General features: G+C 41.1%; 3 protein-coding genes across 4 annotated transcripts; 2 read left to right on the forward strand and 1 right to left on the reverse strand.

Annotated features, from left to right (window-relative positions):
• Positions 1 to 9,366: 9,366 nt before the first annotated feature.
• On the reverse strand, positions 9,367 to 14,536 carry LOC311257717 (uncharacterized protein). Its single transcript, XM_084353553.1, has 5 exons — positions 14,226 to 14,536; positions 13,952 to 14,137; positions 13,212 to 13,311; positions 10,642 to 10,772; positions 9,367 to 10,359 (listed from the first exon to the last, which is right to left on the reverse strand). The coding sequence occupies exons 1-5, from the start codon at positions 14,403 to 14,405 to the stop codon at positions 10,069 to 10,071; spliced, it is 888 nt and encodes a 295-aa protein (XP_084209679.1). The 5' UTR covers positions 14,406 to 14,536; the 3' UTR covers positions 9,367 to 10,068.
• A 100-nt stretch (positions 14,537 to 14,636) lies between these two features.
• On the forward strand, positions 14,637 to 18,499 carry polr2g (RNA polymerase II subunit G). The gene is made up of 8 exons (XM_084353554.1): positions 14,637 to 14,926; positions 15,196 to 15,305; positions 15,719 to 15,878; positions 16,315 to 16,365; positions 16,471 to 16,536; positions 16,828 to 16,899; positions 17,060 to 17,093; positions 18,126 to 18,499. Exons 1-8 carry the CDS (start codon positions 14,915 to 14,917, stop codon positions 18,137 to 18,139), a joined length of 519 nt encoding a protein of 172 aa, XP_084209680.1. The 5' UTR covers positions 14,637 to 14,914; the 3' UTR covers positions 18,140 to 18,499.
• Positions 18,500 to 18,633: 134 nt separating this feature from the next.
• Positions 18,634 to 26,412, forward strand: eef1g (eukaryotic translation elongation factor 1 gamma). 2 transcript variants are annotated; one of them, XM_084353551.1, is made up of 10 exons: positions 18,634 to 18,735; positions 19,642 to 19,800; positions 20,006 to 20,069; positions 20,970 to 21,112; positions 21,305 to 21,448; positions 21,592 to 21,721; positions 22,262 to 22,466; positions 23,472 to 23,644; positions 25,334 to 25,458; positions 26,041 to 26,412. In XM_084353551.1, exons 1-10 carry the CDS (start codon positions 18,649 to 18,651, stop codon positions 26,197 to 26,199), a joined length of 1,389 nt encoding a protein of 462 aa, XP_084209677.1. In that variant the 5' UTR covers positions 18,634 to 18,648; the 3' UTR covers positions 26,200 to 26,412. The 2 variants fall into 2 exon arrangements, with proteins under 2 accessions (XP_084209677.1, XP_084209678.1); XM_084353552.1 differs by lacking the exon at positions 18,634 to 18,735 and adding an exon at positions 19,304 to 19,323.
• Positions 26,413 to 27,985: the final 1,573 nt, after the last annotated feature.

Here is a 27,985-nt window from a genome sequence, read left to right on the forward strand (position 1 = left end):
AAGTACAGATGTAAATTTGTTTTGTTGTAACTGCACTCTGTGTTCAGGATTTAAGGAAATGTGTTTCAAATAATGCATACACACAAGTATTTGGCAATAGTACAGTGCAGCTAAACATAAAGCATTTTCCAAATTACTGAGGCAATACAGGCACCCCAAACTAATAACTCCATTAAACTTTATTAAAACATCCTTACTGAAAAAAATACCTGTTAATCAAGCTCAAAATGTTCATTACTTCTAAGACAGTTGCCTTCATTATTGTTGTTGGAACAAACAAAGTGGAAGGACGTCAGCTTCGTCTCGGTACACTTAAAAAAAATAACCATCACCGCAGGCAGGAGGAGTCATGGACGGCTAAAATGCCCAGCAGCCACAACCTAAAAGGAGCAGGAAGCACACCCAAACACAGTCAAACTCAACTCCCACCGGCAAAATCCTGACCTTGTGAACTGCTCCAACCTTTAACTGGCTTTAGACTGAATCACTGTGTATAACTGCACAAAGTCTGATCAAACTGGACGGACAAACATGTTTCATATCTGGATGTTTTCCAAAGACACTACATGCAGTCTTGTTCTTGTGACTGACCCAAAGGTTAGTGAAACTTTACAGGCCTCAGAATTATGAAATGTTAAGCTGTAGTTAATACATTAAAATGTGCTATGTCTGCACAGACATTGACAGTTTGTCTGGACCAGGACCTTGGATCACAGGGCAGTCACCATGGGCCTTAACTGGATTTGGCAGCCTGTTCTGAGAGTGAACATGGCTGGACCCTGAACTGGGACTGAACGCAGCGTCCAAGATCGACAGAGGTCAGTTTGACAACAGAGGATACGGTACAGAGGTGATTTACAGCAGCTCTGACAATGACTTTGACTTTGGGGATGACAAGACATGGCAGGCGGGGATATTTTCACATCGTACTCACATTGATTTATTTAAACTAAACCAGAGGTGATGTGGAAAGACAAACCAAGACTTTTGGTGGTCTGATTAATCAACAATATAATGCAGCAACTGCTAGATTGTGTTTTTTTTTTTTAAATGTAAAATAATGTATAACATTGACTCTGCATGACTGTAGCAAACCTGAACACAATGGTGTCTGTCATGGGGGAAAAGTCAAATATATTTAACCTTGTAATTATTGAGTGATGTGGGGAATACACAGTAGACACTCACCACATTATACAAAGTTTAATTAGATACCTGTTCGTCCTTATTTTCCTCTGAGACATATGTGTGAATTTCATCAGGGATCAGAGCACAACAGTGGTGAGAAGGTAGAGGCTCAATGACCAGAGGACTAAAACGTAACATACATAGTCAAATACACACCACATGACACAAACATCACATCGATCTCCACATCATAAGCAGTTTTATAAAATGGTAAAAGGTATTTTTATTTTAATTATACAGTTTGTAAATATAAGTATTCTTTTCCAGGTTGAGGCAGTGGAGGACTTGGACGGTACGGGTAAAGTAATGAAACAAAGTACAGAACAATGCAGAAAATGATCTATCTCTCCTGTAAACAAATACAAGTAGCTTCATTTTCCTCCAGAAAGGGTTTTCCCCTGGTCTTCAGAATTTGGGGACTTTTTCCCCTCCCCCACATGCCACATGTCTTATATTATGTCTCACATTATGAAAATTAGATAACAGTCTTGGGGAAAACAAACCATCGGAACAGATGCGTGAACCCAAATCTCATCAACACCGCCTGGTATACATCCCAACCCCCCTGTGAGGAAGCTCAGCTCAGCTGCCAGACTGTGCTTGAAATATTCAGCCAGACCTCCCCAGTCAAGAAGCTCCTGAGATGACAACATGTAAACAAGTTTTGTTGTGGTTGCTGGTGTGTTTGTTATGTTGTTGTTGTTTTATGTCAGGCCAGCAACAGGAGGCTCTGATGTGTGGATTTGGTGGCCTAGATCCCAAAAAAAAAGTCAATACAAATAGGTACCAACTGACTTCACGCCTAAACACATTCTGGAGGAACAATTTTGGCTCTGACACTTTGTCCCATTCACTTTGCAAGCCTGCCTCTAACCTAACCCTAACCCTAGAGCCTCCAAGACTGCGAGTCTGAATATCTCACATACACACATGCAACACTGCAGCCGCACATAAACACAAATATGCCTGTACATGGCCAACATAAACACACTCACACACACGGTGCACGGCGGGGGCCTGAGCGAGAGCAGATTGCATGTTCAGAGAGTGTCAAACGGTCGGACTGCTGAGCTCAGCGTGCAGCTGATGTATACTTCGCAGGGAATCAAAAAGTTATGAACCAAAACAAAGATGCTTTCCTTTTCTTCCGGGAAAACGGATTACAATCTAATCTGTGAAGGTAAATTATTTTGAAATCCAAATCACAAACCGGTCAAGGGAGGGTGAAGTGAGGAAAGGGAAAGTAATGAAATCTATGAAAAAGTTATGGGTTGAGGCTCAATCTTATTACCATCCAATATGCCACTGACCTCTGCCTGCTGAACTGCTGGCCCAGCATTATTAGTTAAAAGAAAAATGAAGCTCTCGCAGTGCGTTTCTATGGGTGTCAGGAGGATTGTGGGTGTTTCGGTAGTCACGTGCTATTCCTTCTTTAACACAAACAGACACACGTCAGCCCCGCAGCAGAGATACTTGATGTCACCCCAGAGCCTTTCCCTCCTCTCTTGCTTTCACTTCACGTCTTCTCATTCCAGTCCCCATTAATTCACCCCTCCCACAATCCCCTGGGGGTCGGAGTTGAGAAACAACCCTGCTGGACGCTGCTGCCACACCAGATGATCATCTTCCTGCTCCTTGCCCTCCAAGTTGCCCAGCCACCTGTCTGGTGCTCAGGTCCAAACAGTCTCTCACCTTCACACACTCCCACTCCAAACAGTGTCTTGGTTAGATCACTTCCTGTTCTTTTCTATTCTGTTGCTCATTTGCATGCTTTAGTTTTTAGCCATGCTAGTGGCGTGGCTCTCTGGATGGCACTATCAGCCTGCCTCTTTGGTTCAGACTGAAATAGTCAACTATTAGAGTAATTGGTGTGAAAATTGTACAGATATTAAAAATCCAAAGAAAAACTCCAAGACACTCTTTGAAACTATTAAAAGGCTTTATCGCACTGCATGATGTTGACGCACCTGTTTCTGCATCATACCTTTGTCAGGGTCTATTGACGAAGGCTTGATGCTGGGACGCATTTCAAAGAGTTTAAAAGAGAGTCGGTCTTGTGATTTTGACGTCTTTATGTAGCCCCATACAAAGAGCACTTCATACTTACATTATTTGATCCCCTGACTTTGAATCAAGCGGATCCATGACTTAAACTTTGTTGTTTTAGATGAAGTAACTTGCCATGAATACGACATATGCTTATTTTTGAGCAATGCAGCCCTCTAGTGGCCATTGTGACTCATCCACCAGGAGCAAAGGAGGTAGTCAGGTGACGTTATTGATGATAGGTGATTGTACTGTATAACTATAACCACATATTCATTGTAACCCTGATAACGAAGATCTTCTAATCTTAAAATGTAAAATTTTGTTTCGACCCAAGCCATGATATTTCCTAACCACAGTGGCGGACTCAGGATGTTTGAGGTGCAGGGGCGAAATAAAATAAAAAGGGCACCAGCTGTATGCGGTGGGGCACCAGCATGCAGAAAGTCATGATACATTTATAGTAAAGAGAGGGCACTTAACCACGTTTTGTAAGGGCACCCTAGAGGGCAATTTATTATGTTTTATCTTTCATAAGGGCATCCAATTTTTTCGTCCACCAGTGCCAAACCATCTGAAGACTTTTGATCTTTAATTAACGCTCCAATCAGAAAATGTGTCTTCTTAAATAGTAGTCACAAACAACTTTGTTGTTTCATTTGGACGACCTGTTGTCATGAGGATAAAATGTAATTATTTTGGTGATCCAATAAGTTTTCATCTACTGCTACTACTGAGTAAAAAAAAGGGTTTATCCAATACTTTGGTTTACGACAAAATAAAATTAACGATATTACCGTCAGTTTTATCCGCATTTTGTGTCAACTAGCAAATGTTAGCATGCTAACAGGCTAAACTAAGCTAACAGGTTGTTAGCATTGTCACTGTGAATATACTAGAAAGCTTATCTAAGTACTTAATTTTCTGTCTGGCTGTATTATCTTATCTGTCTCTTTTTTCTTGTTCTATTTTCCTGTCTTTGCTGTGCTATTCCGCTTCAGTAATTCATTAGGCCATTATTTAATCAGTTTTATCGTGACACTTTCATTACTGTAATAAGCTGTGATTCATTTCTGTGGGTGTGAAAATAGGGACAGCCTGAATGCTAATGCGACGCATCGCCGAATGAGAGAGCAGCAGCAGCAGCAGGGATGGCTGGACAGGGAGTCCTGTCATCCATCAGTCTCGTCCTCACTCACACTGTATAGGATTCCTGACAGAGCAGAGCCCCTCTCTTTGCGCCAGAGGTCTGGATAACTGTTTACTTGGCTCCGTCTACAGGCTTGAACCAAAACATTAGTTTTATATGTGAGACGTGTAAATCCCCCCCGAAGAGATATGGCGGCAATTAAGTGAGTCAAATCATATTCATATTCATGGCACAGACAAACAAATGAGCCCAGCATTTGCAAATACGCACAATAGAGTGCCAAGTGATGTTCTTGCCAAGTTTCAAGGGCAACCACAGAGAAAGCAGACTCCTGAAATAGTTACGAGTATTACAACCTAGATCCAAGCATAATCCGAAACCTAAACACTGTGAAAACCTGGAAAAACAGAGCAAAATTAATCCTTTGAACTTTAGACAGGGAATGATGCCAAAACCAATCAGATCACAGCGATTAAACAACCTTCTATATTGTAGTTATTAGTTCCAGTGTGCTCAGGAGCCCAGGGGACAGGCTGCGGGTCGTGCTGTTTAATGGCCTGACAGGACAGGAACTGAAGTGCTTTTTGATGGTGAAATATAACATTCTTTAAAAAAGAAAGAAAAAAACTGCAGGGAACATAATTCAGTTCACAGACAGCCATAAATGCTGAAGCAAACATGACGAACATATACTGCACAAATCCTACGAGAACAGGACACATAAACAAATGAAAACAGTACAAGCATGAATCTCTTTTTCAGCAGCAAAAATGAGATGATGCATGACCCATAATCCGCAGGCATGAAGTAATCTGAGTGAATGTGCATTTGGATTATCAGTCTGGAACAGTCTAATCTGAAACACTTCTCAAACTGGTTGACTGGGGGCTCATGAGAGAGCTTCGGCCATGCAGCCTCAGTGTTGTAAGGATGGTGAGCAGCAGAAGATGTCACTGAGCTGTGAGGGCCAGCTGGCAGGTGCGGGCGACTAGTTGCAAAGATTCAGAAAGATATTTTTCGCTGTAGCTTTTAAGCATTTTAAGTTAACTTGGTGGGTTATCATCCTGAGTTAACCTCTTCTTTTGGCAGACATCAGCCATGAAACTTGTTCCTCTTCTCATTGGCTGCTATTTAGAGATCCTTTGAGCTTCCTCCGCGAGTCAGCGTTGCTGTTATCACCATGATGCACTGTGTGACAGCTGCTATGGCAGATCTACCAGCACCCTGATCAGATTTAGGATGTGCAAATTGACTTTTCTGTTGTACCCTTGTACAGTATGTTTCCTTATGTTGCATCATCAACTGCACTAAAACATATATTAGTATATATCTGTGAAAATATCATGGTTATCTAGGTGATTAAATCTGTTTAGGGATGGCAATATTGGTCTGTCTGTTGTTCAGACTGAAAATATTCAAGATACAGTAAGTACTGAAAGGATTGCCATGAAATGTGGTCGGTCAGTACATCTACCAACATCTACTCCCAACGTACCAAAAGGATTGGCGCACAATTTTGTACAGACATAAATGGCTCCAAGGAAATGAATCCTAATGACCTCATATTTGATCCCCTGACCTTTTCTCTAGTGCCACCATGAGTCTGACATTTGTGTTTTTGAGTGAAATGCTTCAATAAGCATGAGAAAGATTGCTATGAACTTTGAAACTAACAGTCATGGTACCCTCAGAGTGGATTATGATAAATTTGGTGATCCATTAAATTTTCATCTTACATCAGGTCGACATATGAACAATAGCCAAAGCTACTGCCACTCTTACCTTGGCTGCACTTTGTGTTCAGTCCTAATTAGGTAGACATTATACCTGCTTAGCATTGGCTTGTTAGCATCGTCATTGTGAACATTGAGCATGCCAATGTCAGCATTAACTCAAAATGTTATATACTTGATGTCATGCGGCACCTGCAACGTTTCTCCTTCATGCATATTCATCAAGAATCGGTGAACTGTTTTCTAATGACGGCCTATTTTCAGAGCTGTGTTGATGTTTGCCCCCTGTGCTCTCTGTGTCACAGCTGTGTGACTGACTGCATGTTCTGTCTCCAATGCTGAGTCTGTTGGGATTAGACTCCCAGGACAAGTAGCCGCTCTGTTACATGTGAAATTTCATCAAACTAAATGAACGCAAATGACCTCAGCTGCAAATGCTCACAGAGCATATTCAGCCGACACACACACACGGACTGTGACCGACTACACACATTATCATAACAGTATGTGCATATGTAGACTTGCACACGCGCATGCTCACTCACATTCTGAACAGGAGAAGATAATGGTCCCTTCCTTGTGTCTGTCCATTTGCTAATGTCCCATATGCGCTTGCTTGCTTTGAATTCAGCCCTCGTGTCTGTCTGCATTCTCTTCAATGAGCCACAAAGTGCGAGAGCATCCCTTGTGTGTAAATAGAGCGTCTGATTTGAAGGCGAAAGCCATCCTAGAATAGAATTCCTCATATAATCAGTTTGTAACAGCCACTACACTTGACTTTATTTCTTAAGTCAGTGATTTTATTTCCCAGAATACATTTTCAACTTCGGCTCAAATGATGATTTAAATAACGAGGTGTCATATGTGCACACAATGACTGCAGGTGTACATCTAAATCTTCCTTTTTTAGGGCGTCATGTTTACTGTTCATTGTTGGATCAGTTGTGCCTGTACTGAAAATACAAGTGTAACAAAAAGGGCACAGTGACACAGTGTCTGAATTCATCTTGCTCTTTATGATATCAAAGTTTCCCCAGATTCTGAAAGAATAGTTGCACCTTGTATAAAATCAACATCACTGCTTCTAATCTAGTCAAATATTCCTATAATCTGCTCCCTCTGCTTGCCACTCAAACGCCTTCCTCGCCAACACACCTGGAATTCAAACTGTCAAAGTTGTCTCGTCTTATCTTGATTCCTCGATATCGCATCTCTGCTTACACCACACCATCAGTTTCGCACATCTTCCCCATTTAGCTCCCCTCCTCCGCGAGTGTGCAAGAATGGGAGATTTGTCTGACAACTTTCAAAGTTGTGTTGAATGAAAGTGGACGAGTTTGCCTGAACGCCCGGCGGAGGCATAAAAGATGCATCTCTCCATGCTTCTTATCTCTCCATGTGGCTTGCACTAGTTCTAACTGCGGGAAGTCTGGTGACTGTGCACAGACATAAAGATAACATCAAGCGAGTGCTTAGCGTATTCCAGGAATAATGTCAAATTTCTGTCAAACTGGTCAATTTATGAGGGCTGCTCAAGTCTGAAACCTGTTGCTGAGAGCCCCGGTTTCACACGGCGGCCATTTTCCCAGCTTGAATGTTGGGATAATGTAACGCTGCTGTGTTCCAGGTTGCTTACATTTAGTGTATTGATGTGTAGTGATATTTCCAAATGAATTTAGGCTTTCCCATCGTATCTTGTTACACAATAAACAGTAATGTTAGCTAGGATAGTGAGTGAATGCTAACGTTAGATGTAAATGGAAGCTAATGGGCTTCAACAAATATTATTTTACTTCAATTAAGACACGATGTCCCTCCAGATTTGCTCTATCCATTGTCTTTTCGTTTGTTGATAACCAGGAACAAAGCAGTACCACATTTGAGCTTCCCACCCTGAACATGATGTCGGAGGAAAATGGCCGCTGTCAGTCCAATCATTTTTCCACTTGACCCGTCACCTTACCTTTCTCATGTGTGCGTCATGACTTGTTTATCTGCCTCGGGAGAATGAAGACGTGAGCACAGAACCTCCCCAGAGTCCTCTTCCAGTTGTCAACAGGGATAAAATCTGATTGATTTGTCCATCATCGTACCGACAGACTACAATAAGAAACGGGTGAGAGCGTCCACCTGAATGCTGTTAACCTTATTTCATGTGATCTACAACCACAAGCAGAAGATGTCGAGAAGTATTCAAGTTTATTTTATTCTGTTCTGTTCTATCCTTGGCCTGAAGAGTTACAAGATGAGTGACGGGGCAGCCACAGACCATAAATTAGCCCTGTCTGGAGCCTGTGGTTACCTGTTAATACTAATAGGAGACATGGGGGTCAGAAGGGCTGGTGCTTAATGAGGAGCTGTAATACTACATGTGCAGGTCCCTGAGACATATGACCCTTCATCAGGGCGATGAGGACAGGACTGAACAGGAGAAGCCGTGGGAGGAAATGACCTTTACTGATGTCAATAGATTCACTTTCAAATGATTAAATATTGCATCTCGAGCTCTGTCAGAGGAATTTCATGGGAGTGTGTCTGTCTGAGGAGTCCACTGAAGTAAATATCCAGCTCGGATGACTTTCAGACTCTGGCTGACTTTCACATTGTCACACATGGTGTTTAATTTGTGATTCTTTGGAATGAATTCCGTCATTCACATGGATCTCTGTTCACAGTCAAACAAGTTTTCTCAAGTGTGAAATTCTGCTAAATATTCATGCGAGCCAGGTAGTTTTTCGATGCACACGAGAAAGACAATTTGCATACGCGCTCTCGTTGCAACTCTAACATCAATCACACATGCAGAGCAAAGTAAATATTCTGGTGACGCCTGCAGTCATGTTTGACTTGTATCACTTTAGATAAAAGACAGTATGGGGACGTCAGCAGGAGGAAAAAAAAGTAGGTTGCCAGAAAAATAAACTTTGGGAGAAAATGTTGCGCAGCACACAGAGAATTCAGATCAGGAACGGTGATTCATCACATCTCCAGTCAAAGAAACTAGAAAATTATGACTATGATTTTTTTTTTCATGTATGTCTCTACTCGTGTTGGTGGAGCTGTGCTAATTTCTATCACAAGTGCAGCTCTTATTTCATTTTTTACCTGCAGTCTAACATTAATTACATCTAAGCCATTCCAATATGTGTATGTATGTGGTGCCATCTGGTGGTGATCCACAGTATTTCACAATAATTATGTGGTTTCTTAAAGGGTAACTCCACCAATTTTACCTGGCACTTTAATCTGTAAAATTGAGTAAGTAAAATATTTATTTATTCATTTATTTACAAGACGAATGGAAGGTTTAGAGAGACATACATTTAAGAAACACATTATAACATAACGCAATGGTGAGCAAAGAAATAACAAACCCTATTTACAGAAGTTTGAAGACAGCTGTGAAATTGTGACTACCACCTGAATATTCAAAATGTGAAGGTAAGACAGGCAGACAGAATGACTGCAGTTAGACACAGTTGTAAATTAATTAGATTAGCTCATCAATTAAAACTATATCTGGGCCAACAACAAACACACAGGAAGGCCTCACAGGCTCAGATCTTCTCTCACACACTTATTCTGCATATACACTTTACATTTAAAGACAAGAATTACAAAGGAAACATCAAAATCCTCAATTTTATGGTCAATTTTCAAACTGTAGAGTTTCAATTTCAAAGAACATCTAATTTTTAAATGCCTGTCATCTCCAGTACACAACCTCAGTTATAATCTCAGGACACTTGGACTAATTGCAGTGTTTATGTTTACATTTAATTGCTGTCAGTTTGTAAACCTGTAGATCTGATATTGCACCTCATTTCAATATTAAATTAGAAAACATCTGATTGTTCATATGAGAAGGAGAAAAAAAACAAACAAAACCAACACACTTTCAGCTGCAGTGTTACACATGGCCTCTGACCTCTGATTATCTTGTCTGTAACCTTACTCCTTTTTCCCTTTCCCCCCGTCCTTGCTCTTGTCCCGTGGTACACGGCCCATATTATAAAATTCTAAGTTTGGCCTCATGTCTGTGAGGTGGGCGAGCCGGTTGGACATGGCAAAGAAAGCAGCAATAGCAGCGATGTCCCAGGCGTCCTCACGGTCAAAGCCCACTTCCTCCAAAGACTGGAAATGCTGTTCTGTAATGGTGTCGCTGCGACACACAGCCATCGCAAAGTCCAGCATGGCATGCTCCCGAGGCGACAGCTCTGCATTCTCATAGTTAACAACGACCTGGGTGAAAGAAGGGAGGGGAATTAATGTGATTTAATATGTAATTTTATCAAATAAAAAGTTGTTTTGCTGTGATTGTTTTTTAGTACTTCAGAAAGGAAGTGAATTCAACATTAAAAGCATGTTTAAAGAGTGCTTTTGGCAAGAAGCAACTTCCTGTCCACTCTCTAATCGCATACTGTTATTGACATGTTTTCTGATAACTTAACCACATTTATGTTGTGACTACAGTAATTGTGTATTATATTCAGCAAAGTAGTGAAAATCAATTAATGCCGGTACCTGATCGGAAAGAGTGGGTTTCTTGGAGTAGATGCGGTGCAGTGCGCTGTGGGATACCACACAGTAGAGACACTTGTTGTGGATACTGGTAGCCACTACGATCAGCTCGCGATCTGCCTTGGTTAATCCACCTGGAAGACATTAGATACTCATTTAAAAATCAGTAAAAAAAACCCCACATGTTCACAACAACATCAATAACAACATAAAAATGACATTGCATCAGGTGGGTGCGGCCAAAACACACCATGAAAGAAATCATGTGAGTTTCAATCCACGTTCCAGATTTTAGTTGGTTCTGGTCAAAGTTTTTATTTAACAACATTATACAGATAAACGAGTAGAGCTGCTTCTTAAAAACAGGCCCCTGATATTTGATCTCATGTCAAAAGAAGCTGATAATGTTGAGTGTCCTATAGATGATGTATTGTGGCGGTACTGGCAGTAAAATGCTTATAGGCCAGATGCTTATAGGCTACATAAAAATATAAACAAAAAACATGAAAATCTAAGGGGGAAAGCCCAATGTCCGCTACTTGGACAATAAATGACTCTTCCTGGTATAATAAACAAATGTGCTCCTACAAGCCCCAGGCACAGGGAAATAAAATGTCTAACTGCAGGTGTAAAGGGGTTCCCAAATAAACCCAGTTTCCTCACTAGAATGATGTGGGCAGCCAAGAAAACAGAAAAGAGCCTAAACAGAACAGAGTTTCTGGCTGGCAATCTAAAGGGAAAGAGATTCTCAAAGGGTCAGGGACAGATTCAGACTGAGGATGAGAGTCCCCTGTGTGCCATTCCCCACCTCTTTTAAGCCTTCACAAACAGGGTGTCATCACACCATAATTGGCTAGGAGGGAAATGCCCCAAGCTGCTTCCACTCCTCAATCAGGTGTCAGTCTCCCCACCCTGTGCACAGGTGATCTGAATCACCTGCAATCAGGCTTGAGGGATTTTGGAAAATCAGCAAGTCTCAAACAATGGGACTGCTACGGTATGAAAGGGTTTAATTCTATGAGAAGAAGTAGAACTGAATGCTCAGAGGTGGAATGACTAACACCTACTAAACACATGTAATCAAAAGCCAGCTTGTGGTTATTCAATAACAACACCCAGACTGAACAGTTGAGTTTAACACCGTTCGGTTTAGTGAAGTCAAATATTAGCTAAAAAGGAGTGGGCCACCTCGAGGCTAGCTTCTGTTCCACATCGTATGGTAATGTCTTCTCATTAAGACGCTTTTATCAGTCATTTCTAAAGAGCTTGATAATGGGCTGCTCTGTCCATATCCCAAACCACTGGATCTTAAGTGCTCTAGCCTCAGGGGCCACATGTCTCCTCACTCAATATGTCACGGTTCACATGGAGGCTAACTGAGCACCCACGCCATTTTATTTCACCGTTGAAAACAAAGTGCAATTGAGGTAACCTAATGAAATAAAAGACTCAACAACACAAAATCTTAATACCTAATGTCTTCTACAGATCTTTTTTTGCAATGCCTAATCCGTTTAACCACGGCCCTCTCACTATGATGACAAGCTCAGAAAACAGCACATGCTGCTCATGCCTACCTGATATTTACCTGTTCCAACCAGACCCTATTTATCACAGCGTCTACCACACTACCAGCAACTGTTTGATCATCAGCTGAAACAGATTCAACATCACACGTGCCTCTTCATGTACCACCTGCACTCCAAAAGGGGCCTGCTGCCACTGAAATGCAACACACCAGCCTATCACAGCCCTGAAAAAGAGTCTCGGCTACTTCAAGTGGTGGATGATGTGTCGTCTGAGCTTGTAGCCAGCGACCAGGGGTGCTGAATGACGGGTGAAGTGTGAATGATTCACTGCGTTGTTACTTGCCAAGACTCTCAATTTTCCCGGGAGACTCACATTTTTCATTGTCCTCTCCCGGGGTCACAATTCTCCCATATTGCTCCCGATTTATGACACATTTTCACACTTTAGTTATCATAATGTGTGCAGAGTGTAGTCTGCAGACTGCTGTACTGTTACGCCTCATCCTCCTCAGTGAGTGAGTGGTGCATAGAGGAATGGAGAGGAGAAAGAATATTTAAAAAAAATCCAAATGCCCGGGAGAGAAAAACTTCCATTTCTTACGTATAGTTTTTAATGGAAAGGGGCTGTAAGATTGATCATGTCGATTTTTTTCTGTCAAGCACAAGGGTCGCACCCAACAATTCCCATCAAAGGGTGGACAAACAGGGCAGTGGTGTGCACGGGCTCTCTAAAGGGCATGGGCAAAAAAATTAATGAACGAATGAAGAGTGATAAATTAACTTTATGCACAGGTCTGCATTGTTTTCTGATGCAGTTGCATTTTACTTGTTATTTTTGTCATTTTCATGCTTTAAATGTTACCTGAATACAGGAAACACAGTCCTTGAATCTCAAATTCTTCAAGGATTGGACCCCAAGATCCCCACGTTGGATACAAAATCCTCAAGTTTAGCAAGTATGCATGCCAAGAATTTCTGGCGCAGCCCCTGAGAAAAAACACTTGCGCTTACTGCCAATAAAGAGGAAAAAAAACAAACACACACCTGTCTCTTTGTTCATGAGTTCATTGTAGTAAGCGAAGAAGGCTCTGAACTCTGCTGGTCTGTGAGAGAGGACTTTGAAGACATTGGGTAAAAAGCCTCCCTGTAGGAAACAGGTGGTAAAATCAGACTCATAAGGTGCAGCAGAGTTAAATATCTCATAACAGGGCTGTAGCTAACATTGAGGACACTGAGGTCATGTCCTCTGTATGTCTTCTGGGTCTTTAATATCTTAATATATATACACATTTTGTAACACTTTATTATATCTATCATATCATTAAAATAAACATTTATGTGTACATGTTAAAAATAGCAAATTTATAGTTAATTAAGTTAATAGTTGGTTTAGTTATTTTACCAAGCGATGAAATGCTTTACAAACTATTTATTAGCACATGTTCATTGTAAAGTTGCAGGTGATGTGGATAATACTGCACATGGTTCATAAATACTGTGTAGTTCATGTATAAACATTATTTAGACGGCCTTTAGAGACTTGAACTGATGTTTTTAACCTTTAATAAAGTTTTTATGAACCATTTAATTGTTTCTTAACAGTGAAAGAACTGAACTAAATCTAATTAACTAAACATTTACCATTTATTACTGATGTTTTTTATAAAGTGTAAAAAGAAGCTACACAATTCAAGATGTTCTCGTGGAGGGTGGAAGGTGGGGGGCGTGACCTCAGTATTTCTAAAAACCTGGCTACGGCCCTGCCTCGTAGGATTGTCTTTTACCTTTGACTCAACTTCCTCCATGAGCTCCACTATATCGTAAGGAAGATCTTTCTTGTAAGGGACCGGATAGCGACTGATTTTCTCCGGCGGCTGGTCGCTGGAGAGAAGCCTGCTCCCCGCCACCACCGCCGCTGCTGCTGCTGCCGCTGCCTTCCCCTGAAGCATGCAGCCCGGCCGGAGAGACGCCTGGACGGAGGACAGGAGAGTCACATAATGTTTCTGTCACACACACACAAAAACAGGACAAAAAGTAGAAAAGCACTCGACAACTTACGAGCTGTGTGAACACAGGCGGACGAAACAACTTGGAGACGAGGTTGCACGCCATGTCGGAGCTCGGGAGAGTTTCCAGCCACACAGAACGAACAAGGAAGTCAATAAAAACAGTGACGCTTGCTTCTGCTGCTGCTAATGTAGTTGAATTAATTATGTAATCGGTTGTCCCAACTATCATTCGCCTGTCATCGTCGTGTAATTAAACTACAATCTTCTTCAGACGTTAAGTTGTTGTGTCTGTTGTCGTGTTGTTGATATATCACAACGGACCAATCACAGCGCAGTATTCAGTCCCGCCTGCTGTCTGTCCCCGCCCCCCTGCACCGGTCCTCCTCGCCGCCAGGGGTCAGGCTGCGTGTGGAGGGGGTCCAGTATTTGCCTGTATTTTATGCAGTTTACATCCATCAAGCCCATATAAGTTGTCCAATTAGAATATTTTAAATTAAAATCTTATTTAATTCAGTGTAAAAGGGTTAGACCTGTGTTTTTTGAAGTTTGTGCCTGTGTCTCATCTCCCTGAAAGACATCACCCAGGGCAACAAAAACACTCATCCACCCTGTGACCCGGAAGGGAAATCGTGGCGGACGAGCAACTGGCTTCCATCATCCATTAAGTGGATGAACATTTTGGATATTTAATCAAAACAAAGGAAAATCGTCAAGTACTGGTAGAACATTATAACAGCAATGTTTTACCATGTAAGTATGCGTATTAGTCTCCGTGTGTGAGCCGGCTGATAGTCGTGTATGAATGTTTTCTCAGTCAAGGAGTGCATAGCATGATTGGGTTATGTTAGCATAGCTAGCTAATGTAGCTGGACAAAACTTTTCAAAACCCCTCCGCATTGTTTATTCGGCGTTATTCCATACCCAGGAAGCACCCGCAGCATCACCTTCTGAATATTTTAAAATGATAAATTACCTGTTATACCCTGGTCGTACAATGCACCGATTTTTTCTGTTCACAGATTTCTTTGGAGCATGAAATCTTGCTACACCCGAGGTATTTTGGTCCTAACCTCCTCAACACTGTGAAGCAAAAGCTTTTCACAGAAGTGGAGGGTACCTGCACTGGCAAGTGAGTGGCTGCAATACTCAACTATGTGTACTCCTGTTCAATAACTTGTTTTTTCTTTTGAGCTTATTAGTTAAAGGGTACAGAGGCTGTGGCAGTGATCCATTTTCGGTCGGATCAGTTGTTGCTTAAGTCCAAAATAAACAAATGGACACTTCCCTTTCTGTCATCTAGTTTGACACATGTGGCAGAAACATTCTGGTTTTCTTTTTAAAAGGTGCTATGCTATGTTTAGTGATTTTTAAATCTTTGACTTTGGAAAATGATGCTCAATAGTGTGAGTTTTAGCTTGGCAATATAAAAAAACCAAAGGCACTGCTTCAAGCCATCATGACAGTATCAACATGCATACTAACATGACTAGTTTTGTATTCACATTCCTGCATGTTGTTAATTTATTTATGTTTCCCCTTCAGGTATGGTTTTGTCATCGCAGTCACCACCATTGACAACATCGGGGCTGGTGTAATCCAGCCGGGGAGAGGGTTTGTCCTCTACCCAGTCAAGTACAAGGCCATTGTATTCCGCCCATTCAAAGGGGAGGTGGTGGACGCCGTGGTCACTCAGGTCAACAAGGTGAGGGTTGTATGATGAGTATGCATGAAATCTGATAATTATTCCCTCTAAGGTATGTCCCCCGAAAGGTGCCACCAGCAGCTTTTCCTGCAGTCCTCTGGATGATACATCATCTTCTTGACATTGCACTGTACATTTACATCTATTTAAGAAAATTTTTTATTATAACAAATTTTAAAAACTGGTTATTTTAATGGCCAAAACAAGATATAGATTTTATTTATTGTAAAGATAAAATGTGGCCAAGATATTCATACAAGACATGCCTGTATTTTGTATTGGCTCAAGTATAATTAAAATGTAAACTGTTGAAGTGAACATCTTGTAAGCTTTTTACGGTAATTGTGCTTTCAGAGACGAGTTTATGCCTCTGTAGTTGTTGATGTGTTGAATATGAAGTGATGACTGATGATGGAACATTTCTTGTTTCTTGCAGGTTGGATTGTTCACAGAAATTGGGCCCATGTCTTGTTTCATCTCTCGCCATGTGAGTCACTTTACCATGTATAGTTGGTGCATGAATTGGTTGGCTTTCATATGCTTTTGAAATTATATTATCTTTATCTTATGAGTGTGATCTTTCTTTTTGCAGTCCATCCCCTCAGAAATGGAGTTTGACCCCAACTCTAATCCTCCCTGTTATAAGACAGTTGATGAGGTGAGAAAATTTGATGTTATTTCCTATTACCAGCCAAAGGTTAAGAAAGATAATCACAATATTACCGAATAGTGTTTAATGAAATATACGTTCACCAAAAAATGTCTTTACACTGGTATAAAAGAAGGTACTTTTCAGGAAATGTAAGAAAGCAAGGGTGGAACATAAAGTATGATGTTATACATTCAGTATGCAAAGTTGTTGGGGTGCTGCTGACTGCTCTTCTTCTCCTGTCATTTTACTGTTGCTGAGTCTTGAATTTAAGGTTGTGTTTCTTCTCTTCTTTTCAAGGACATTGTAATCCAGCAAGATGATGAGATCAGGCTGAAGATTGTGGGGACAAGAGTGGACAAGAATGACATTGTAAGTGTTTTGTTTCTTCGTTGTTTTTTTAAAGATAGGCCCTTTATTTCACCCAGATACAGGCAAAAATAACAATAAAAAGTGTGCCACTATTTCTAAGATGGTACACGGTAGCTTATAGAAGTGATGTTTTGTAACACACTTTTCCCTTGCTTTTCAGTTCGCCATTGGGTCTCTCATGGATGATTACCTGGGTGAGTACTACATAGAAAATTGCTAATACAGATGGTAGTAGGGCTCTGTGACAAAATGAAAAATAATATTTTTGACCAAACACCTCTTTCAATATTGCTACAAAATTGTAGGGTATTGGTGAATTCACAAAATATTAATATAATGAGATTTCTGATACATAAAAAAAATATATAATGACTAAGTAGGTAAAGACACATTTTAGAAGAGCTACAACAGTCTTTTAAGTTATGAAAATCCCATCACTTTACTGTAATTCAGCCTCTACAACCAGGAATAGACAACACATTACAATATACAAAATTTCTGACGATACCTAGTGTCATATCACAACATCAATATAATTGTTGGGGAGAGCTTGGACTGTATGTTGGTTTAGGTGGATTCGCTGGAACACCTCATCCACACAGACACTCCGATTAGAGAGCGAGGCCAGACACAGTAGGACAGTTAACGTGGCTTTAATGATGAAGCACGACTCCACATCACATACAGCTCGGTGTTTCTGGTTTGTTGCTTACAGTTTGACTCTCGTCTACACTGTCTGTGGCTTTACATTGGTCTGATTGACTCTCTGTACTGATATCTTCATCACAAACGCAGACAGGTATCAATGCAGAATGAACTAGAATGACGAACAGCTCAACATTGTTTTTCCCAAGGACCCCTTAGCTGCCCAACGAGGTGCCTGATGTAAAAACACTAAATTCAGCACTGAACAGTTCCTGCACAAAAACACACAGTAATAATAGGGAATTTACAACAATAATATTGATATATTTTTCCCAGCCCTAGGTGGTAGATATGTTCGTTAGACAGGCATGAATTGATAAAATGCTGTACATAGATTTAATTAATGTCTTTCTCTTCTATTCTGCACAATAAAGAAAAACGTTTATTGCTTCGATTTGGTTTCCATGGTTGCAATGGATCAAATCTAGCTGTGCTGTCTATGACCTGAGTCATAAACATGTTTTGTTTATTTTCTGTTTTGGGATTGATCATTAAACTTTCCCTCTATATTTCATTCCCAGGTCTTGTGAGCTGATTTACCCCAGGGGGAACACATTTCACACGGGACATTTTATGTAATAGTCTAGTTCATCTTTTGTTAAAATGAATATTTTATTACACTGATTGATAAACTGTGGTGAAAAGCGGTGACGCCCTCATAGCTTCATCATTTTAATGCTGTAAAGCCTACATTTCTTGGTTGTTATTGGAGCTGGTGTAAGAGTAAAACAAAATGCTTGCTAAACTGCCAGCAAGATTGCATATGATGCCCATATTATTAATTTACAGTTTCTTTCATGTATAATTCATAATTTCCATTTCATCTATATATTGTTGTTGTTTTCTGTTTGTTTTTGTACTGGACTGTAATAAAGTATTTTTATTTGGTCTTCTATATTTGTATCTTTTACTATATTATAAAATGTCTATGTTAATATCTTGTTTTTATCTGAAATAGTCATTTTTAAATCCATGAGATATTTTGAGGTGTGGTAAAGCCTCACCCCGTCCTTACAAAAGATGAGGCCGAACGTGAACGCGGAAATGTGGAGGGCGCGCACGTCTTGTGGACGTAAATACGTCAGCGCGCCCTCGTTCTTTCTTTCTCTCGTCCTGAAGATGGCGGCAGGGGTGAGTAAGATGGAGAGATGGCTCAAAATGCGTTTTCCTGTACATTCCCGGCACAATCCGCCGAAAATCAGGCCCATCTGCCCTCGTGCTGACCAGCTTTGCCCGTAAACCCGTCCCTCGACCTGTTCTGTATCTGCTGCGGGGTTTATTTACAAACTATTTAATTCAGTGTTCATTGTAGCTGATGTTAGCTCTTGCTTTCCTGACGTAGCATTCGCTGAATGACGCCCCTCTGCTGGCCCAGGCTTGTGCCACGTTACCTTTGCTATTTCAAGCTGTGGAAACTTATTGTCTCAATTATGAATGTTTTCGTTAAGCGGTGGTACCTGTATCCTGTTTACGTAGTGCTAAGTGTAACCAGTGTCTGGCATAACGGTCTAAAACGATGTCCAGGAAGACTATGTGGAAGTAGTGCCGGTAGTGTTAGCTAGCGTTAGCATTTAAAGCGAGTAAAAAGCCACGTGAATATAACTGAATTTGCCTATACTTGGCTTACAAAGCACAGTTGGATTTGATTTTTGGCATATGGTTTATCAAACAACCCTCCAGCTTCATTGTAGTCTCATTCGTGTACAATCCATTTAAATGGTAGAGCATCCTGAATTGGAAAGAATAATTTTTATGATACTGCAAAACTGAGTTTAACTCGTGCTAGCTGGATTTGTGGCTGTAATTGCTGAAACTGTTTTTATTTATAACTGTATTTATAGGAAGAAAACTATTTTACAAAGCCAGGTGTATGATTTGTTTCACAGTAGTGAGCTATTGCCACAAGCTCATCCCATTTAGATTTTGACTTTTTGCTAACATGCTCGCCAAAAATGTCTTGCATGTGTTCAAATGAGATGCGTTTCCTGTTTATTGATGGTTGAATAATTTGGTCTTTTTCGTTTCCCCTCTTTCCAGACTCTGTACACGTATCCAGAGAACTGGCGGGCCTTCAAGGCCCAGATTGCAGCCCAGTACAGTGGTGCTCGCCTCAAAGTCGCCAGCAACCCCCCTGCCTTCACCTTCGGGCAGACAAACCGTACTCCTGCCTTCCTCAACAACTTCCCTCTGGGCAAGGTGAGTGCAAATGGTTGAGTTCGGACTGTGTTGTTCACAGTAGGTCTTGTTTCCGTGTCATCAATGTAGGTAATCGGTTACTGCAAGTAAAATGTAGAGTAGAAGAACTGAAACTTTTTTGACCACGGCAACACATTTCATCATGCACTGCATAATAAAAGCATGCTACATGTGATGAAATCTTAAAATCTGCCATCTTCTTCAGGTACCCGCCTATCAGGGAGATGACGGCCTCTGTCTGTTTGAGAGTAATGCCATTGCTTACTACCGTAAGTTTAATATTTACTAACTAAATGATTACTTAAGTTTTTATGCATGGGCAATTTGGTTAGTCATTGAAAAGGTCAATATTTATAGTTTACGTTAAGTCTTAAAGGAAAAATCTCACTAGGTTTAGTAGTTTTCCATGAACACTTGTGGTGGTGTCAATCAGGAATCCTTCCCCTCCCTCTGGGGAAAATGAGTGGTCCCCTGTCATTGGGCAAGGCAGTGTCCAATCATGGCACCAAGTCTTAATCTGACAGGGGAAGAGGAATTTGAGACCATATTCATCCCAGTCGTCTCTGTTTTAGTGAGAAAAAGGCTGGTTCATGCTGTGGGCACAGTATTTAAAAAATGCTGACTGTACTGATGTTAATAAGAACTACAGTACAGCTGTTAGTTTGGGACTTTTTCTTTTGTCACCGGTAAATCATTATCAAATTGGTACACTTGCAAGTGACTGTATCTAATGTCTGTCTTTGTCAATTTTCAAAGCAGAAATTTAGATTCTTCACAGAGGAGAGGGGCTATAAGGCTATATTTCATTTGGGTTGTGCTGGTTGGCCAAACGTGAGCATGTGCAGCACATGGGTCCCTGCACACCTAAATGGTATGCAAATTATTGGTTCTATCTGATTGCCAAGTTAATGTTGGAAGTGTCTGTTGCACTGAAGGCGGTATTACATCAGACTGTAACAAGTCTGCACTTGTAACTGTCAGCATGTGTTTTTTCAAAAGGGCGTACGTCAGTACTGAAATGGCTATTAATGCCACAAAAAACTACGTTATTGGCTATACAATATTGTCAAATCATATTGTGAGGCGTATTGGTAATTACATTTTTAGCATTTATGACTGGAGATCTTATTGATTGCTTAAAAGGAATACTTTCCATCTTTCCACTACAGTGAGCAATGATGCCCTGCGTGGAGCCACTCCCCAGGCTGCAGCCCAGGTGCTGCAGTGGGTGAGCTTCGCTGACTCAGAGATCATCCCTCCTGCCAGCGCATGGGTCTTCCCCACTCTGGGAATCATGCAGTTCAACAAGCAGGTTTGCATCTCGGCATTTTCCCCGTCAAGCTAAAGACTCAAAAGTATTATTTGGTAGCTGTGGTGGAAGGTTGCTGCCAGTTTCAGTTAGCCAGAGTGCAGCACCCTATATATGAGACCTGGCACTTGACCATGCATTGAAGTGTATATATTGTGTAATACTGCATAGTCAGTCTTGTGTTTGTCTGTCCAGGCCACAGAGCAGGCCAAGGAGGACGTGAAGAGGGCCCTTACAGTACTAAACCAACACCTGACCACCCGTACCTTCCTGGTGGGAGAGAGGCTCAGCCTTGCTGACATCACCGTAGCCTGCTCCATGATCTGGCTCTACAAACAGGTTCGATTTACTGTCTCACACAGCTTAAATAAATCATACATGCATAAAGCTCTGTTTTTCTTGGAACAACACTTGATCTCTGTCATGATATTTGAGTGAAGTTGCTCTCCACAAAGCCCTTAACAACTTTCTGTCCTCTGTAGGTCCTTGAGCCTTCTTTCCGTCAGCCTTACTCCAACGTGACTCGCTGGTTTGTTACCTGTGTCAACCAGCCCCAGTTCAAGACTGTCCTTGGGGAGGTTAAGCTGTGTGAAAAGATGGCCCAGTTTGATGGTGAGTCCCCAGCAAAGAGACCAGAAGTCTTGCATACTGAGCACACTGCTGGTTGCTGGAGGATATCATTTTAAGGATGAAATTAGACACTTTTCTTTATTATTTTGTATTTGTTCATTTTAAGTGTTTAAAACAACATGCAATTGAATAGCTATGCTAAGTTATTGCCAATTCCCCATTGGCATTGGGCCTGTACAACAATCATGAAACTCCCCTGCTTGGGAAGACACAGGCAGTCCCCTGTCTTTGGGCAAGGCAGTGTCCAATCGTGGCACTAAGTCTTAATCTGACAGGGGAAGAGAAACTTGAGACCATATTCATCCCAGTCATCTCTGTTTTAGTGAGTTAAAGGCTGGTTCATGCTGTGGGCACATTAAAACTCAAACTATTTATTATGGGTATGAATGTCAAATTTCTTGCAATATTTCACAATCATCTCCAAAATCCTAGCCAGAGATTGGTTCCAGAGAGTGAAAAACCAAAGTTGGATCATGGAACATTTAACAGAAAACATGTTTTTGTTTTGTTCTGTTCCTCCAGCCAAGAAGTTTGCTGAGATGCAGCCCAAGAAAGAGGCCCCTCCTAAGAAGGAGAAGGGAGGAAAGGAGGCAGCCAAGCCCCAGGAGAAGAAAGAAAAGAAGAAGGAAGAGAAGAAGCCTGCCCCAGAAGAAGAGATGGACGACTGTGATGCTGCTTTGGCTGCTGAGCCCAAAGCCAAGGACCCCTTTGCACATCTGCCAAAGAGGTAGAAAGATGGTGTACTTGTCTAAAGTGCTTGTTTTGGTATACATCTGCTATTGATTTTTTTTCACAAATTTTAGCTGACAATTTTTAGGTTTTTAAATCCACATTGACCAATGATGGCCATTAAGAGCCAGTAGCTGAAAGTTTTTATTGGAGCCAATTACCTCAGCAGATTATTTCCCTGAGTACATCCCCTCTACTTGAAAGGGGTACTAATCAGTGGGTGGAGACGATTGAATTTCCATGGAGCACTTGAAGAATTCAATGGTGTATTGACCATTTAATCGCTCACAGTAAAGGCTGTCGTCTGCAGACCGTGGGCACGTTAAGCCCTTAACAAAACAAAATATTTGTTTAAATGGAAATGGTGGTGCGTTGAACATCCTTTTGTCCATTGTGTTCACCGCCCTTTTAATACAGTGAGGTTTATATACGTAACTTCTGTGTGGTTAACACCTGACACACCCACCTATCGAGAGAAAACATAACTCAAGCCCGTTCCACATCCTTGTGAGGAGACGTAGAGAAACAGTGCATGTAGTCCTCAGATTGAACATGCATCGTGCGTTTAGCATTGGGCCTTTACAAAATCATGAAACTTCCCTGTTTTGGAAGGCACAGGCAGTCCCCTGTCTTTGGGCAAGGCAGTGTCCAGTTATGGCACTAAGTCTTAATCTGACGGGGGAAGAGGAACTTGAGACCATATTCATCCCAGTCATCTCTGTTTTAGTGAGTAAAAGGCTGGTTCATGCTGTGGGCACATTGAAACTATGAAACTAAACTATTGATTATGGGTATGAAAACCCATCTCTGTAAGCTGGGCTAGGTTCTGTATGTTTTCTGTAGCATGTAGTTTTTTTTTTTTTTGACTTTGTCACTCCTATAATGTGGGCTTTAAGGTGGCAGACTGCAATTGTTCACGGCCACTTGCCTATTTTTCCATACCTTGTCTTTGTCTGTGCAGACAGATCTATATGACCTAATCTTTCTCCCTTTTTCTCTTTAGTACATTTGTCATGGACGAGTTCAAGAGAAAGTATTCCAACGAGGACACCTTGACAGTAGCCATTCCCCACTTCTGGGAGCACTTTGACCGCGAGGGGTACTCAATCTGGTACTGCCAGTACAAATACTCAGAGGAGCTCGAACAGACCTTCAAGAGCTGCAACCTGATCACAGGTGAGACTCAGCAGCTGCCACTTTACCCAGCACCTCGATCTGTGAAAGAATAACTTGAGGGGTTGTAACATATCTTTAAATTGTGTAGGCACATGTCATTTTTTTGTCAGTCCTACCAATTTGTTATCTACAGCAATATGGGGCCTCTGTGGTTGGAAAGAAAGTGATTGTGATGCTGGCCTTGGTCCTTCACGTATGGGGATTATCTGGTTAATGTAATGGCACAAGTTTTGTACAGGTTGGTTCACATGGTCTGACGATGCGAGTTTGTAGGCCTCTAGGAAAAACAATCACGTGGCCTTGAAAGTAGATTAGAGGATCCAAGTGATTGAGTACACTGAAAAGCCCTTTTTCTATTTTTTTTTAAGTCGTGTACATCATGTGCCTCATTTTAAATAATGCATTATGTGTTAGACTTGGTAGACCTCTCCCATAGGCCTAGTGTGTGATTGTTTCGTGTCAAACTTTTCTCTTTTAATCAGCTGAAGTGGCTCTGGCCCATATTTCAGTGTAGAGCAGTTGAAAAAGATCACTACAGGATTGTAGCCCTGATTTTCTTCTCACCAAAAGTTTTTGAATAGCAGGAAAAAAAAGCCCCCAGATCAGAGACAAAGCAGTGTCGTCGGCACTCAATTCACTAAGTGTGAACTGTTCAAAGACGTGATCTAAGAGCTCAGCGACGTGTCGCAGACGTCTGAAAGATATCAAGCAGACTAAATATCTGGATGCATGAGGGAGAGCCGTTCAACGAGCAGCCACTTCTCTGCTGCCATGTGCAGTAGTTGTCTGTCCCCATTCTTTATGCATCTATTTGTGTGGAGGGGGAAGTATAATGTAGTTTCTATCAGAATATATTGCCATACGCACAAGCTGTTCAGTATTTGTAACCATGTCCTCCTTGCTGAACAGCAATAATGAGCGGACAGATGTGTTTTATTGCTAATAAATTTACTTCAGACTCTTGCTGCAATAAGCAAAACTTTGATTACCCATTTCTCTTATGTCATCACAAGTATTTGTGACTAAACGTAGTTCGGAAGGCCTGACAGACTCGTCTGGAATTCCTTTCTGGTGAAAGACCTTTTAATTTGACCCCCTGACTCTGATCGCTTATTTAGTGTGCAATCATAATGACTCATAATGACTGAACCAATTTACAAGATAGAAGCTTTTGTGAACTATACAGCAATCTAGCAACTTTTGAAAGTCACGTTGTGTGACTAGCGCGCAAGTGACTAAGATTTGGTTGCCGCTCGAGCCAGTGCTTGTCTGAGGTGTTTATTTTAAACACCTCAGCAGCTGCTTCTCCAAAGTTGTTAAGCAGAAACTAGACAGTACTTAAATTGGTAATCACCCCTCTTTAGAGAAAACAGCAGTCCCCTGTCTTTGGGCAAGGCAGTGTCCAATTATGGCACCAAGTCTTAATCTGACAGGGGAAGAGAAACTTGAGACCATATTCATCCCAGTCATCTCGGTGTCAGTGAGGAAAAGGCTGGTTCATGCTGTGGGCACATTAAAAAAATATGTAATCATGAAGTTTTTTTTCAGTTTTTTTTTTTTTTTTTTTTAAGCAAACAATAGTAATAAACATATGACAGCAGTGATTAGTGTGTCTGAAACAATTGATGTTGCATTCTGTTGGGACGTCTTGTTTCTGTTGATTGATAAAATTATGTCTGCTCGTCACAGGTATGTTCCAGCGCCTGGACAAACTGAGAAAGAATGCCTTCGCCAGTGTCCTCTTGTTTGGAGGCGACAAAGACAGCAGCATCTCTGGCATCTGGGTCTTCAGAGGACAGGATCTGGCCTTCACTGTAAGTATTCAAAGGGTTAACGCATTTTCCTTAAATGTTCAGAATTGACAACACCCCCACACTCAAGCATTTACTGCCTATTTTTTGACAAAGTGGTCGGGGCAGTCATTCATGTCTTTATGAAACAAAGGGAACCAAAGTTTTAGTTTTCATCTTGATTTAGTGGACAGTCCCCTGTCATTTGACAAGGCAGTGTCCAATCATGGCACAAAGTCTTAATCTCACAGGGGTAGAGAAACCTGAGACCATATTCATCCCAGTCATCTCGGTGTCAGTGAGGAAAAGGCTGGTTCATGCTGTGGGCACAAACGATATCCAAGGTCTAGAATTTAAGAAGTGTAGGTTGATGGGTTGCAGTGCTGATGTACTTAGATGGTGTTTGAGTAAATGTTTCTTAAATAAAACATTCGTCATACACAGCACAACTTTCATTGCCTGCATTTCAATGCACACTGTGATGGTCCAAGTATTCTCTAGTGGTTAATCTTTCATCTGATAATCAGTTGTGGTAGTTATCAGTTCATCAAACCTTGAAGGTAAATCACTTGCATCTAAATAACGTATTGTTTACTCCGGTCCTAGCTGTGTCCCGACTGGCAGATCGACTACGAATCATACGACTGGCGCAAACTGGATCCAGACAGCGAGGAGTGCAAGACCATGGTAAAGGAGTACTTCGCCTGGGAAGGAGAATTCAAGCATGTGGGTAAAGCTATGAACCAGGGCAAGGTCTTCAAGTGAGAGGACACTGGGGCAGTGAACAAAGCACTCTGCGCTTCTGCTTTCCAGCACTTAAAACCTATGGACTTTCAGCCACCACGTGCTTACTTTACTGCAAGAATGACTCAAAAATGACAGTGTTTGAAGACGAGTGAATTTTCTCAGTGGCCCCAAACTGGGTTTTGTTGTTTTGACCTGCGAAATAAAGCATTTTCCACAATGCCATCTATGGGATTTGATGTGTTTGGTCTGACTTTAATTTGTTTGGTTACCACTCAAAACAAATGTTTTAACACCATCTATAAATGGTATTTTATTTCCAACATCTTTTCCTGGAGTGTCACCCAGAACAGAGACAAAATGAAGACTTTAAGTTGGGCAGCTCTGTGATCAATAAACATATTTGCAGAGAAATGTAATGGCAGTTGAAATTCTTGTTTTTTTACTTCCAGTCAAAAGTAGAAAACTTTGCCACAAAGTTATGGACGTGTTGCGTGACACTCGGAGCACAACAATGCACACTTTTGACCACACCCAATAGTGATGCTGGGTGTGGTTAGAGATGTCTTAAGTTCACATTTTCAACCAGAAGAGGTCAGAGAAACTGCTTTTCAGCTTGGTATCAAGTTACTGTAAGGTATCCTAGACTTGGTGTTCCATTTTTACTTTGTGTGACTGGGTTAATAAATTTAGCATGTGTCCCCACTGGGAACACTTGAGTATTCAGCACTTAAATTAGTTCCCAAAGGAGCAGCTGTTTATTACTTACAAATAGCTCTGTGTTTAACATAGGGTGCAGTGTTCCTCTATCCCTGCAGAGGGCAGGCAAAGACCTGACATTTAAAAGCTGTTGGGCTTTTTGAATGGAGAGCATCCAACAGAGAAAATGACTGTGGTTTTCTCAAACTTAGATGAGAATTATGTCTGTTTTAAACTACGGGTTTCTTTGAGGATACTGCTTTTGCTTCCACAATAAGAGGAAGCCTGAAACAAAACCTATAAAAGGAAATCCATAATGCCACGAGTCATTAAAAAAAAACTTTTCATTTCGTTCCACTGAGTGAAGTCGGACAACTGTACTTTACCTTGTATTTAACGAAAAGCCTTTAAGTTTAAATCCACTTACGTTCATTCATTATAAATGCAAATAAAATCCAAACTGATGAAATGAGACGCCTGACAAACTTCAAACTGCAAAATATTTAGACTGTTGAAATGCTGGATCTTTTAGTCACAATTTAATCTTATAAATGCATGTTCATACATAAAGTGAATTGTGAGTGTATTTTCTTCTGAATGACTCATCTATGTGTCACACTGATATAAATACCCATTGTATGGTTTGACCACACCCCACTCAAATGCAGAAATGGCATGTTTCGAGGGGCACTTCTGCAAGTTTGTATCATTTAAGAAGAAATGATTTCGAATTAAGAGGAATAACATAGATTCAGTCGTTATTACATCAGACTGCTAAAAACTTTAATTTTCTTTCTTTCCTAATGAATGAGGACAATTTCCTGATGACTTCTTTCAGTGCCAGGTAGAATTAATGTTTGACTTAAACGACAAATCATTTTTCTTTTTTTGTTTTTAATCGGACACACCCAGCAACACTTGATTGTTGACTGTTCCCACACCTGCAGCCTGACTTATCCTTTCACTTCTGCTGTAACTGATTTCTTTGTTTGGTGCTTCATTGTGTGTTTTGTGTCTATATACAGCAGCTGCAGGTAAAATAGCACACCTGGACCTGCCCATATAATGAATTCACGCCACCTGGACGTCACTTTTGAGGTTTCAGCAA

This window comes from Pagrus pagrus (genome assembly GCF_965226575.1).
Source record: "Pagrus pagrus genome assembly, chromosome: 5".
Taxonomy (NCBI): Eukaryota; Metazoa; Chordata; class Actinopteri; order Spariformes; family Sparidae; genus Pagrus; species Pagrus pagrus.